Consider the following 13416-nt stretch of genomic DNA (forward strand, 5'->3'; position numbering starts at 1 on the left):
ACACATCCAAATTACATGTATAGTTGCAGAGAGGATCCAGTGAGATTCTCTCAAACCAGGAAAAAAAAGAAGAAGCAAAAAACAAACACAAACCACGTACCTCCAACTGATAGTGCAGAAACATCAGGCACAACAATGAGTGTTCCTGTAAAATCACATCGATCTCCCGCCATTGCAGTTTCAACAGCTTCTGCTCTGAGAATAACTTCCACACTGCGCGGTATGGCACCCCTAGGCAACTCTGCCTGAGTTTCTTGAATTCTCACCTAAGACAAAAGTGAAATAATAATACAGAATTATGAAAAAAAGTTAAAGATATTTTGAATAAAAAAGTCATGGTAAAACACTACCCATTGAGTAAGAATTGTTTTACGCGAAGAAGCAAAATTAAATTCATAGAGTAAACACTAGAGGCCTCCAATTCCCATAACATTGTGCTTCAAACTCCTATATAAACCATAAATCTTAATAACAATATGTTTTCAGTGTCCATCCTCTGTCCTTTCTGCTATGAAAATATTATAGAACAGTTATCTTTAGTTTTAAAAATGTTTAAATGGCACATCTTTACACATCTACCCTAGTGATGATGGAGCAATAAAAATGCTGCGCAAATCAAACAGGCCAGACGCTCAGACTGGTATGTACAGTACAGACCAAAAGTTTGGACACACTTCATTTAAAGATTTTTCTGTATTTTCATGACTATGAAAATTGTACATTCACACTGAAGGCATCAAAACTATGAATTAACACATGTGGAATTATATACTTCACAAAAAAGTGTGAAACAACTGAAAATAAATCTTATATTCTAGCTTCTTCAAAGTAGCCACCTTTTGCTTTGAGGACTGCTTTGCACACTCTTGGCATTCTCTTGATGAGCTTCAAGAGGTAGTCATCGGGAATGGTTTTCACTTCACAGGTGTGCCCTGTCAGGTTTAGAAGTGGGATTTCTTGCCTTATAAATGGGGTTGGGACCATCAGTTGTGTTGTGCAGAAGTCTGGTGGATACACAGCTGATAGTCCTACTGAATAGACTGTTAGAATTTGTATTATGGCAAGAAAAAAGCAGCTAAGTAAAGAAAAATGAGTGGCCATCATTATTTTAGGAAATGAAGGTCAGTCAGTCCGAAAAATTGGGAAAACTTTGATGGTTTTTGCCACTGCACTTGGGGACACTTTCAATCGCTACAAAGAAACTAGGTCACATGAGGACCGCCCCAGGAAAGGAAGACCAAGAGTCACCTCTGCTTCTGAGGATAAGTTTATCAGAGTCACTAGCCTCAGAAATAGCAGGTTAACAGCAGCTCAGATTGGAGACCAGGTCAATGCCACACAGAGTTCTTGCAGCAGACACATCTCTACAACAACTGTTAAGAGGAGACTTTGTGCAGCAGGCCTTCATGGTAAAATAGCTGCTAGGAAACCACTGCTAAGGACAGGCAACAGAAGAGACTTGTTAGGGCTAAAGAACACAAGGAATGGACATTAGACCAGTGGAAATCTGTGCTTTGGTCTGATGAGTCCAAATTTGAGATCTTTGGTTCAAACCACCGTGTCTTTGTGTGATGCAGAAAAGGTGAACGGATGAACTCTACATGCCTGGATCCCACCGTGAAGCATGGAGGAGGAGGTGTGATGGCATGGGGGTGCTTTGCTGGTATCACTGTTGGGGATTTATTCAAAATTGAAGGCATACTGAACCAGCATGGCTATCACAGCATCATGCAGCAGCATGCTATTCCATCCGGTTTGCGCTTACTTGGACCATCATTTATTTTTCAACAGGACAATGACCCCAAACACACCTCCAGGATGTGTAAGGGCTATTTGATCAAGAAGGAGAGTGATGGAATGCTAGGCAAGATGACCTGGCCTCCACAGTCACCAGACCTGAATCCAATCGAGAGTTTGGGGTGAGCTGGACTGCAGAGTGAAGGCAAAAGGGCCAACAAGTGCTAAGCATTTCTGGGAACTCCTTCAAGATTGTAGGAAGACCATTACCGGTGACAACCTCTTGAAGCTCATCAAGAGAATGCCAAGAGTGTGCAAAGCCGTCATCAAAGCAAAAAGGTGGCTACTTTGAAGAACCTAGAATATAAGACACATTTTCAGTTGTTTCACACTTTTTTGTTAAGTATATAATTCCACATGTGTGAATTCATAGTTTTGATGCCTTCAGCGTGAATGTACAATTTTCATAGTCATGAAAGTACAGAAAAATCTTTAAAAGAGAAGGTGTGTCCAAACTTTTGGTCTGTACTGTGTGTATGTGTGTGTGTGTGTGTGTGTGTGTGTGTGTGTGTGTGTGTGTGTGTGTGTGTGTGTGTATGTGTGTGTGTGTGTGTGTGTGTATGTGTGTATGTGTGTATGTGTGTATGTGTGTATGTGTGTATGTGTGTGTGTATATATATATGTGTGTGTATGTGTGTGTGTGTGTGTGTATGTGTGTGTATGTGTGTATGTGTGTATGTGTGTGTGTATGTGTGTGTATGTATGTGTGTGTATGTGTGTGTGTGTGTGTGTGTGTATGTGTGTATGTGTGTGTATGTGTGTATGTATGTGTGTGTGTGTGTGTGTGTGTGTGTGTGTGTGTGTGTGTATGTGTGTGTATGTGTGTATGTGTGTGTGTGTGTGTGTGTGTGTGTGTGTGTGTGTGTGTGTATGTGTGTGTGTGTGTGTATGTGTGTACAGTACAGACCAAACGTTTGGACACCTTCTCATTTAAAGATTTTTCTGTATTTTCATGACTATGAAAATTGTACATTCACACTGAAGGCATCAAAAATATGAATTAACACATGTGGAATTATATACTTAACCCCTTTCTGACATTAGACGTACTATCCCATCGAGGTGGGGTGGGCCCGTATGACCACCGATGGGATGGTACGTCATACGCGATCGGCAGCGCTCCTGGGGGGAGCGCGGCCGGGTGTCAGCTGCCTATCGCAGCTGACATCCGGCACTATGTGCCAGGAGCGGTCACGGACCGCCCCCGGCACATTGACCCCTGGCACACCGCGATCAAACATGATCGCGGTGTGCCGGCGGTACAGGGAAACATTGCGCAGGGAAGGGGCTCCCTGTGGGCTTCCCTGAGACCCCCGCAGCAGCGCGATGTGATGGCGTTGCTGCGAGGGTCTCCTTGCCTCCCTCCCTGTAGCAGGCCCGGATCCAAGATGGCTGCGACATCCGGGTCCTGCAGGGAGGGAGGTGGTGTGCAATCTCTCAGATCAACGATCTGTGATGTCCCCCCCTGGGACAAAGTAAAAAAAAAATTTCCAAATGTTTAAAAAAAAAAAATAAAAAAAATCTTAAATAATGAAAAAAAAAAAATATATATATATTATTCCCATAAATACATTTCTTTATCTAAATAAAAAAAAAAAAAACACAATAAAAGTACACATATTATATATCGCCGCATCCGTAACTGCCCGGCCTATAAAACTGGCCCACTAGTTAACCCCTTCAGTAAACACCATAAGAAAAAAAAAAAAAAAGAGGCAAAAAACAACGCTATATTATCATACCGCCGAACAAAAAGTGGAATAACACGCAATGAAAAAGACAGATATAAATAACCATGGTACCGCTGAAAACGTCATCTTGTCCCGCAAAAAACAAGCCACCATACAGCATCATCAGCAAAAAAAACAAAACAAAAAAAAAAAACTTATAGTCCTGAGAATAAAGTGATGCAAAAATTATTATTTTTTCTATAAAATAGTTTATATCATATAAAAGCGCCAAAACATAAAAAAATTATGTAAATGAAATGTCGCTGTAATCGTACTGACTTGAAGAATAAAACTGCTTTTTCAATTTTACCAAAAGCGGAACGGTATAAACGCTTCCCCCAAAAGAATCCATGAATAGCTGGTTTTTGGTCATTCTGTCGCACAAAAATCGGAATAAAAAGTGATCCAAAAATGTCACGTGTCTGAAAATGTTACCAATGAAAACGTCAACTTGTCCCACAAAAAAAAAAAAAAAAAAAAAGACCTCACATGACTGTGGACCAAAATATGGAAAAATTATAGCTCTCAAAATGTGGTAATGCAAAAAATATTTTTTACAATAAAAAGCGTCTTTCAGTGTGTGACGGCTGCCAATCATAAAAATCCGCTATAAAACCCGCTATAAAAGTAAATCAAACCCCCATTCATCACCCCCTTAGTTAGGGAAAAATTAAAAAAAATTATTTATTTCCATATTCCCATTAGGGCTAGGGCTAGGGTTAAGGCTACAGTTAGGGTTGGGGCCAAGTTAGGGATAAGGTTTAGATTACATTTACGGTTGGGAATCGGGTTAGGGGCGTGTCAGGGTTACAGGTGTGGTTAGGTTTACTGTTGGGATTAGGGTTAGGGGTGTGTTTGGATTAGGGTTTCAGTTATAATTGGGGGGTTTCCACTGTTTAGGCACATCAGTGGCTCTCCAAACGCGACATGGCGTCCAATCTCAATTCCAGTCAATTCGGCGTTGAAGAAGTAAAACAGTGCTCCTTCCCTTCCAAGCTCTCCCGTGTGCCCAAACAGGGGTTTACCCCAACATATGGGATATCAGCGTACTCAGGACAAATAGGTCAACAACTTCTGGGGTCCAATTTCTCCTGTTACCCTTGGGAAAATACAAAACTGGGGGCTAAAAAATAATTTTTGTGGGAAAAAAAGTTTTATTTTCACGGCTCTGCGTTTTAAACTGTAGTGAAACACTTGGGGATTCAAAGCTTTCACAACACATCTAGATCAGTTCTGTAGGGGGTCTACTTTCCAAAATGGTGTCACTTGTGGGGGGTTTCTACTGTTTAGGTACATTAGGGGCTCTGCAAATGCAATGTGACACCTGCAGACCATTCCATCTAAGTCTGCATTCCAAATGGCGCTCCTTCCCTTCCGAGCCCTCCCATGCGCCCAAACAGTGGTTCCACCTCCACATATGGTGTATCATCGCACTCAGGACAAATTGGACAACAAATTTTGGGGTCCAATTTCTCTTGTTAACCTCGGGAAAATACAAAACTGGGGACTAAAAAAATAATTTTTATGGGAAAACATTTTTGTTTTATTTTTACGGCTCTGCATTATACACTTCTGTGAAGCACTTGGTGGGTCAAAGTGCTCACCACACCTCTAGATAAGTTCCTTAGGGGGTCTACTTTCCAAAATGGTGTCATTTGTGGGGGGTTTCAATGTTTAGGCACATCAGGGGCTCTTCAAACGCAACATGGTGTCCCATCTCGATTCCAGTCAATTTTGCATTGAAAAGTCAAATGGCGCTCCTTCGCTTCCGAGCTCTGTCATGCGCACTGTCAAACCACTAAACAGTGGTTTACCCCCACATATGGGGTATCGGTGTACTCAGGACAAATTGAAAACAACTTTTGGGGTCCATTTTCTCCTATTACCCTTGGTAAAATAAAACAAATTGGAGCTGAAGTAAATTTTTTGTGAAAAAAAGTTAAATGTTCATTTTTATTTAAACATTCCAAAAATTCCTGTGAAGCACCAGAAGGGTTAATAAACTTCTTGAATATGGTTTTGAGCACCTTGAGGGGTGCAGTTTTTAGAATGGTGTCACACTTGGGTAATTTCTATCATATAGACCCCTCAAAATGACTTCAAATGAGATGTGGTCCCTAAATAAAAAATGGTGGTGTAAAAATGAGAAATTGCTGGTCAATTTTAACCCTTATAACTCCATAACAAAAAAAAAAATGTTGGTTCCAAAATTGTGCTGATGTAAAGTAGACATGTGGGAAATGTTACTTATTAAGTATTTTGTGTGACATATCTCTGTGATTTAATTGCATAAAAATTCAAAGTTGGAAAATTGCAAAATTTTCAACATTTTTGCCAAATTTCCATTTTTTTTTTTACAAATAAACGCAGGTAATATCAAAGAATGTTTACCACTATTATGAAGTACAATATGTCAAGAGAAAACTGTCAGAATCACTGGGATCCGTTGAAGCGTTCCAGAGTTATAACCTCATAAAGGGACAGTGGTCAGAATTGTAAAAATTGGCCCGGTCATTAACGTGCAAACCACCCTTGGGGTTAAAGGGGTTAACTAAAAAGTGTGAAACTGAAATTGTCTTATATTCTAGGTTCTTCAAAGTAGACACCTTTTGCTTTGATGACTGCTTTGCACACTCTTGGCATTCTCTTGATGAGCTTCAAGAGGAAGTCACCGGGAATGGTCTTCCAACAATCTTGCAGGAGTTCCCAGAGATGCTTAGCACTTGTTGGCCCTTTTGCCTTCACTCTGTGGTCCAGCTCATCCCAAACCATCTCATCTGGCGTAGCACCCCCATCATTCTCCTTCTTGGTCAAGTAGCCCTTACACAGCCTGGAGGCATGTTTGGGGTCATTGTCCTGTTATAAAATAAATGATGGTCCAACTAAACGCAAACCGGATGGAATAGCATGCCGCTGCAAAATGCTGTGGTAGCCATGCTGGTTCAGTATGACTTATTTTGAATAAATCCCCAACAGTGTCACCAGAAAAGCACCTCCACACCATCACACCTCCTATTCCATGCTTCACGGTGGGAACCAGGCATGTAGAGTCCATCCGTTCACCTTTTCTGCGTCGCACAAAGACACGGTGGTTGGAACCAAAGATCTCAAATTTGGACTCATCAGACCAAAGCACAGATTTCCACTGGTCTAATGTCCATTCCTTGTGTTCTTTAGCCCAAAAAAGTATCTTCTGCTTGTTGCCTGTCCTTAGCAGTGGTTTCCTAGCAGCTATTTTACCATGAAGGCCAGCTGCACAAAGTCTCCTCTTAAGGGCTTGTTTCCATTTGCGAGAAACACGTCCGTGTCTCGCATGTGAAAACCAAGCTCTGGCGCCGGCACTCCAGAGCGGAGCGTGCGGCCACATAGCAACACATGGAGCCGCCCACTCCGCTCCCAAGTGCCGGCGCCAGAGCTTGGTTTTCACATGCGAGACACGGACGTGTTTCTCGCAAGTGGAAACAAGCCCTAACAGTTGTTGTAGAGATGTGTCTGCTGCAAGAACTCTGTGTGGCATTGACCTGGTCTCTAATCTGAGCTGCTTTTAACCTGCGATTTCTGAGGCTGGTGACTCGGATAAACTTATCCTCAGAAGCAGAGGTGACTCTTGGTCTTCCTTTCCTGGGGCGGTCCTCTTGTGAGGCAGTTTCTTTGTAACGCTTGATGGTTTTTGCCACTGCACTTGGGGACACTTTCAAAGTTTGCCAAATTTTTCAGACTGACTGACCTACATTTCTTAAAGTAATGATGGCCAATCGTTTTTCTTTTCTTAGAATTTGTATTATGGCAAGAAAAAAAAAAGCAGCTAACAGTCTATTCAAGTGGACTATCAGCTGTGTATCCACCAGACTTCTGCACAACACAACTGATTGTCCCAACCCCATTTATAAGGCAAGAAATCCCACTTCTAAACCTGACAGGGCACACCTGTGAAGTGAAAACCATTCCCGGTGACTACCTCTTGAAGCTCATCAAGAGAATGCCAAGAGTGTGCAAAGCAGTCATCAAAGCAAAAGGCGGCTACTTTGAAGAACCTAGAATATAAGAGATACAAAAAAGTGTGAAACAACTGAAATTAAGGATATAATTTCACATGTGTCGTTTGTATGCATGCATTGTCTGTCTGTCTGTCTGTCTCTGTCTGTCTGTCTCCGGGTGTGTCTCCGGGATTGGCATCTGCACCGTCGCAGCTACAGCTACAAAATTTTGCACAGTCGCACGTCTGGACCCCATGAGTGTCATAGGCTATGTTGTGAGGTGAGATTTTAAACCCGCATGTTCCAATTCACCAAACAAATGTTGCCCCTATCTACATAATGGGGAAAAGTGGAAGAAAAAGTGTTAGAGGCAAATTGACAGCTGCCAGATGTGAACAAGGGGGACTTAAAGAGTGAGAGCGATGGCGCCAAAGAGTATTTACTGTACCGTTGCCAAGATGGGGCCCCCGATATGGGATACTCACCACACACGAGGATATGAACACACACACAAAATGCGCCACACACTACCACATGCTTGAACACATATACCACCCTCAGCACACATACACCAATCTTGCCACATAAAAGTCGAAACACAAAAGTCGCCACTCAAAACTCGCCACGCGCAAAATTCACTACATGCAAAACTAGGCTCACGCAAAACTCGCCGCACGCAAAACTTGCACATGCGGAAAAATTGCCACATGCACAAAAGTTGCAACACATGCAAAAGTTGCCTCACACAAAACTTGCACATACTCAAAACGCACCACACAAAACTCGCCACGCGCAAAACTTGCTGCACACAACTTGCTACACTAACCTGTCACATGCAACTCAACACACTACAAGAGCAACAAATGTACCATATAGGAAACACGGCAGCTGTCAGTCAAATGACCAGTCTATTTATGTGTATGTGTGAGCTAATATATACTGCCAGGGGGAGGGCTTCCTGTTGGCTGGGGAATTATCAGGCTGCCAATAGCAACCAATCACAGCTCAGCTTCTATTTTGCTACAGTTAATTAATCTGAGCTCTGATTGTTTAATAAGGGCAAAAAAGGACATTCTCAGTATAACAAAGCTTATACTATACAAGAGGAGATGACATACAGGTATGTACTATATACAGGAGGAGATGACAAACAGGTATATACTATATACAGGGGAGATGACATAGGTATATACAGAGGGGAAAATGAGAGGTGTAAGGTGAACATGAGAGGAGTGAGGTGAAAATGAAAATGTGTGAGTGCAAAATGAGAGGAGGAGTGAGGAGAAAATAGTGGAGTGATAGAAAACTGACAGGTGTTGGGGGAGAAAATGAGAGGTGTGAGGGTGAAAATGAGAGGAGTGAGGAGAAAGTGAGAGATGTGAGGGGGAAAATGAGAGAAGTGAGGTGCTTTAACTAAACACAGTTAGTTACTATGCCCAGGCAACACCGGGCTCTTCAGCTAGTTAGACATAAGAGTATAAGAACACACTTTTTTTTTTTTTTTTTAAGAGAATTGCAGATGTAGGGCTCATATACATCCTGAATTAAAAGAAGCATGTGGGCCATCTTATGACCCTACATTTGAATTCACTTTATGTTCTGCCGTTGTCATCTGGTGAGGTTCAGAAGTGTGGGCCAATTAGTTTGATTAGGGTCAGCTTGTAAGTATTTTCAGTTGACAGGTAGATGCACCTATCAGTTATTATGCTCCCAACAGTTATGCCCCCAACGGCACTATATGCCTAGGAGGGTTTTGAGGAACAGTTCATGCCACAGGTCTAGCTTTGTTTCCCAATGATTCTTCGATACAGAGGAATCACAGAAGACGCTGGTATGGTCAGCTAGATCTTTCCCCCCTTTTTTAGAAAACACTTTTCCCTCCATCTCAGACTACCCCAGGCATTGGGGAGGGTCTAATGAAACTGTCCCAGACCATTGATGGCATCCCTTGCTTCTGTTTGATCTTGTATGTGACCCTTATCTCTCCTCCTTGGTTATCCAAAGATCTATGACTTCTGCTGCTAGTGTGGTCATATGAGGATTTTTGTGCAAATTGTTTGACTAGGGCCTTCTGATACTGCCCCATTTTAATACCATCTCTCCTTCCTGTGGCAGAGAGGGCTAAGTTCCCATTGTAGTGTGGATCAAGGAGGGTTAACCAGTAAACAGTGTTGGCCAAAAATACATATAACGAGAGGGTTACAGGAAAGGCATTGTAAGAGGAAGCAATTGGATCACTGAAGAGCACCTGCGTGATGTGACACTGAAAAAAAAAAGACTGCCATCTGCTGGCTGGACAAAACCAGGTATGACCAATTAGCACCAGAAGAATTGAAGGAGGGAGCCAGTTTTTGTGCAGGACCTGGTCAGGTGTCTTGCATGACAGTTTGTGAATATAAAAGCCCTGCATTCCAAACCGCAGGGGATTTGGAACCAAGGAGCAGAGAGGTGCAGATGTGGACCCAGAGTGCAGGCTGCGCCTGTCAAGTTACAGAGGTCAGACAATGCCTCATGCGGTACAGGGGTTGGCCTGGGAGAACAGGTGGTGGTTGGTGCACAGGAGGCTTGACGTTCTTTGATAGGCTGCAAGACCTCCTGACAAAGTTTAGCAGGAAAATGAAGTGACCCCGTTATGGACATTATTGAAGCAAGAGCAAACGTGGTAGCTCCCTGGAACAGGTGTACCCACCCTTGCATAAAGAAAATTAGTATAATTCTCAAGACACTCGTCATTATAAAAATTGCATTGTTGTATGGTTTATTACTGTTTAATATCATTAGATGTCCCCCAACTACTGTAAAATTACCGGTCTATTTGAAATAATTAAACTAGTGATGAGAGAGCACTTAAAAGCTCGGGTGCTCGTTGCGCAGGTCAAACATTTAATGCTCTGGTGTTTGACTCGAGCATCGAGCCCATTGTAAGTCTATGGGAAACTCGATCATTTCTGCCATGGCCCTCCTCTGAGGTCTTTAGGGGATCTAAAAACAGCATAAATCATTGGAAACATTGCTCAAATGACATGGGAACATCATGGGAGAAGACACCTGGAAGCATTTTTGACTCCCAGGTCACTGCTGTAAACAATGTTGTTCGAGTCTTTTGGGCTGTGGGGTACTTGGTACCAGGTCCGGTACTTAAAGGAGACCTGGTTTACTGTAGATGTAACAGGCCTCAGTCCAGGGTACCAGGTACAGGTGTAGCTAGGGTCCAGCCGGCTTGGAGGCAATTGGGGAATCCCTCTCCCAGGTGAGGTCCGTAAGCCTTTCCAACTAGCGCTGTCCTATGAGGGCTCTGCTGCTTGAAGCTGTTCAGCAAAGTCCTCTTTCCCCCCTGTCCTAAGAGGTACCTGCACGACGGGCAGCTTGAGCCATTTTACAGGAACTCCATCATGCCCCGGGCTTTTCAGGTGCTGCTGCATCTTAGGTGTGGTATGGGCCAATCACAAAGTTCTTAGACCTCTGGTTCTGCCAAGTGTCCTACAGTTCCACTAAAGGCCTCGGGCTCCCGGTACCCGGATGCTGCGCTTTGGCTCTGATTGTGTCCTTCCTCTGTTCCCCTGCTGAACCCTGTTCCACTCCTGTGCTCCTTTCCTCAATGCTCCACTGTATGCAACAACCCTTCAGGTTCTCTTCCTAGAGGCTGCAGCTCCCATGTGGCTGCTGGCTTCTCTGTCTGTTCCAAATGTCCTTCCTCTCTCTCCTGGAGACCAACTGTCTCTGTCCACTGTCTCTCCTAGACTGTCTAACTCCTTCCCCAGACCAGGACATGTATCCATATTTGAGGTAAGCTCCCCTGAATCCAGGTCCTGAGCTCCCCCTCATGGCCTGGATTCAGAATGTGATTCATGTGTTTGTTTACCTGGTAAAGAGAATCCCCTTTGCCTTCACGCGTGATATAGCCCTCCCCGAAAGGAAGGCAACATCACTAACAACTGGTTACCTGGGGTGTTACACTTATGCCACTTTTACAGACTCGCCAAAAAACATACAAAAACAAAGCCAAAATGGATTTTCCTGGGAAATATGTTAAAGAACATAGTTTCCAGGGTAATGACTTGTATATAAGGCGAAATATACAACCAAATACAAAAATGCTCCTACACCCCTTGGGCTATGTTCACACGTAGCATTTTTGAACTTTAGCATTGCTTTCAACCAAGACAAATGCTATCACTGGGAAAGGTCATTTTAACATTTTAAAACCTTAGCTAGCCATGTGGTGTGTGATAGACACATCCTGTTTAATTTATGAAGGAGGGACTCTGAAAGTCACCAAGTCTATTATTATAGGGCAAACAGGCAGATAAATATTCTTAAAAAGGGACAGCAGTTGGTCCTCACTATTCTTAGAAAGCCATGAGCCGGCTATGCTTTGTTGTTCCCATCATTAAACAGCGGGTCTCCTATCATGTTACTGCGTATGCAGAGAGTGGCAGGGCTGCCCAAAATTGGACTCTGCCCCCCCAAAATACTCCTTTAAAGCCACATACTGGATGGCCACCTGAAAACAATGTAGTAGTTTGTTACTCCCATACTGTTTGCCTATGCATTGAATGCAAGTTCTGCCCTGCATAAAATTTAGATGCACCACAATAACCCTTTGAACAGATGTACTGGATGGCCACCTGAAAGCATTGTTCCCATTTTTTAGTAATTTGGTACTCCCATACTGTTTGGTTATGCAGTGATTTGTTGAGCCTGAAGAACCTGCATTGGAAAATGTCAGCGTTGAGGATGAAGACCAGGCATTGGAGCATTGCAGTGTTGAGCCTGAAGAACCATAACTTAGGAATTGCAGTGTTGAGGATGAAGAACTGGCAGTGGAGAATTGCATTGTCGAAGTTAGCCAACAAAGTTCACATTATTAGAAAGTGGGTCTTTCATACTGTTTGCCTATGCAGTGAATGCAATGCCTGGCCCAAATTTGGACATACTCCAATACCCTGTGGAAGAGACATGGAAAAGGGCCTCCTAAAAATCTGTTCCCCATTACAAAGGAGCGGTTTCCCTACACTTGTAATGCCCATGTAGTAAGTGTATGGGCTGACAAACATTTCCCCCTGGGGGTATATAGCAACATACTGTCAAAAAAAGTGTTTACGGGCATCATAAACACCCTTAACCCCTTAGCGACCGCCGATACGCCTTTTAACGGCGGCCGCTAAGGGTACTTAAACCACAGCGCCGTTAATTAACGGCGCTGTGGAAAAAGTGTATAGCGCCCCCCACAGGCCGATTTTCTCCGGGGTCTCGGCTGCCGAGGGTAGCCGAGACCCCAGAGAACATGATTCGGGGGGTTTTTAACCCTCCCCGCATTTGCGATCGCCGGTAATTAACCGTTTACCGGCGATCGCAAAAAAAAAAAAAAAAAAAGCGATCTCTTTTTAATTTCTCTGTCCTCCGATGTGATCGCACATCGGAGGACAGAGAAAAGGGGTCCCAGGTGGCCCCCCAATACTCACCTAGCTCCCCCGATGCTCCTCGTGTCTCCCGGTGGGCGCCGCCATCTTCAAAATGGCGGGCGCATGCGCAGTGCGCCCGCCGGCCGGCACCGGGAGAATCTTTGGGGTCTCGGCTGCCTGGGGTAGCCGAGACCCCAAAGAGCATGATCGGGGGTCGGTTTTAGCGACCCCTGTTTTGCGATCGCCGGTAATTAACTGTTTACCGGCGACCGCAAAAAAAAAAAAAAGTAAAGTGTAATTCTCTGTCCTCTGATGTGATCGCACATCAGAGGACAGAGAAATAGGGGGATTCGGGGACCCTAGCATACTCACCTAGGTCCCTGGATCCTCTTGCTGCTCCTCCTGGCCGCCGGCAGAAGAACATGGCGGACGCATGCCCAGTGCGCCCGCCATCTGTCTCCATCTGCCGGCCGGCAGGAGAACAGCGGTTAGGGCTAAAATTAGGGT

General features: G+C 43.8%; 1 protein-coding gene across 1 annotated transcript in view; it reads right to left on the reverse strand.

Moving 5' to 3' along the window:
• LOC138643633 (maternal DNA replication licensing factor mcm6) overlaps positions 1 to 13416 on the reverse strand; it is a 332741-nt gene that overhangs the window by 265759 nt on the left and 53566 nt on the right. Inside the window, exon 5 of the mRNA XM_069732489.1 lies at positions 101 to 266. Coding sequence (XP_069588590.1) covers positions 101 to 266 — 166 coding nt within the window. The remainder of the gene's footprint in view (positions 1 to 100; positions 267 to 13416) is intronic.

The sequence above is a fragment of the Ranitomeya imitator genome, chromosome 6 (assembly GCF_032444005.1).
Source record: "Ranitomeya imitator isolate aRanImi1 chromosome 6, aRanImi1.pri, whole genome shotgun sequence".
In the NCBI taxonomy this organism is placed as follows: Eukaryota; Metazoa; Chordata; class Amphibia; order Anura; family Dendrobatidae; genus Ranitomeya; species Ranitomeya imitator.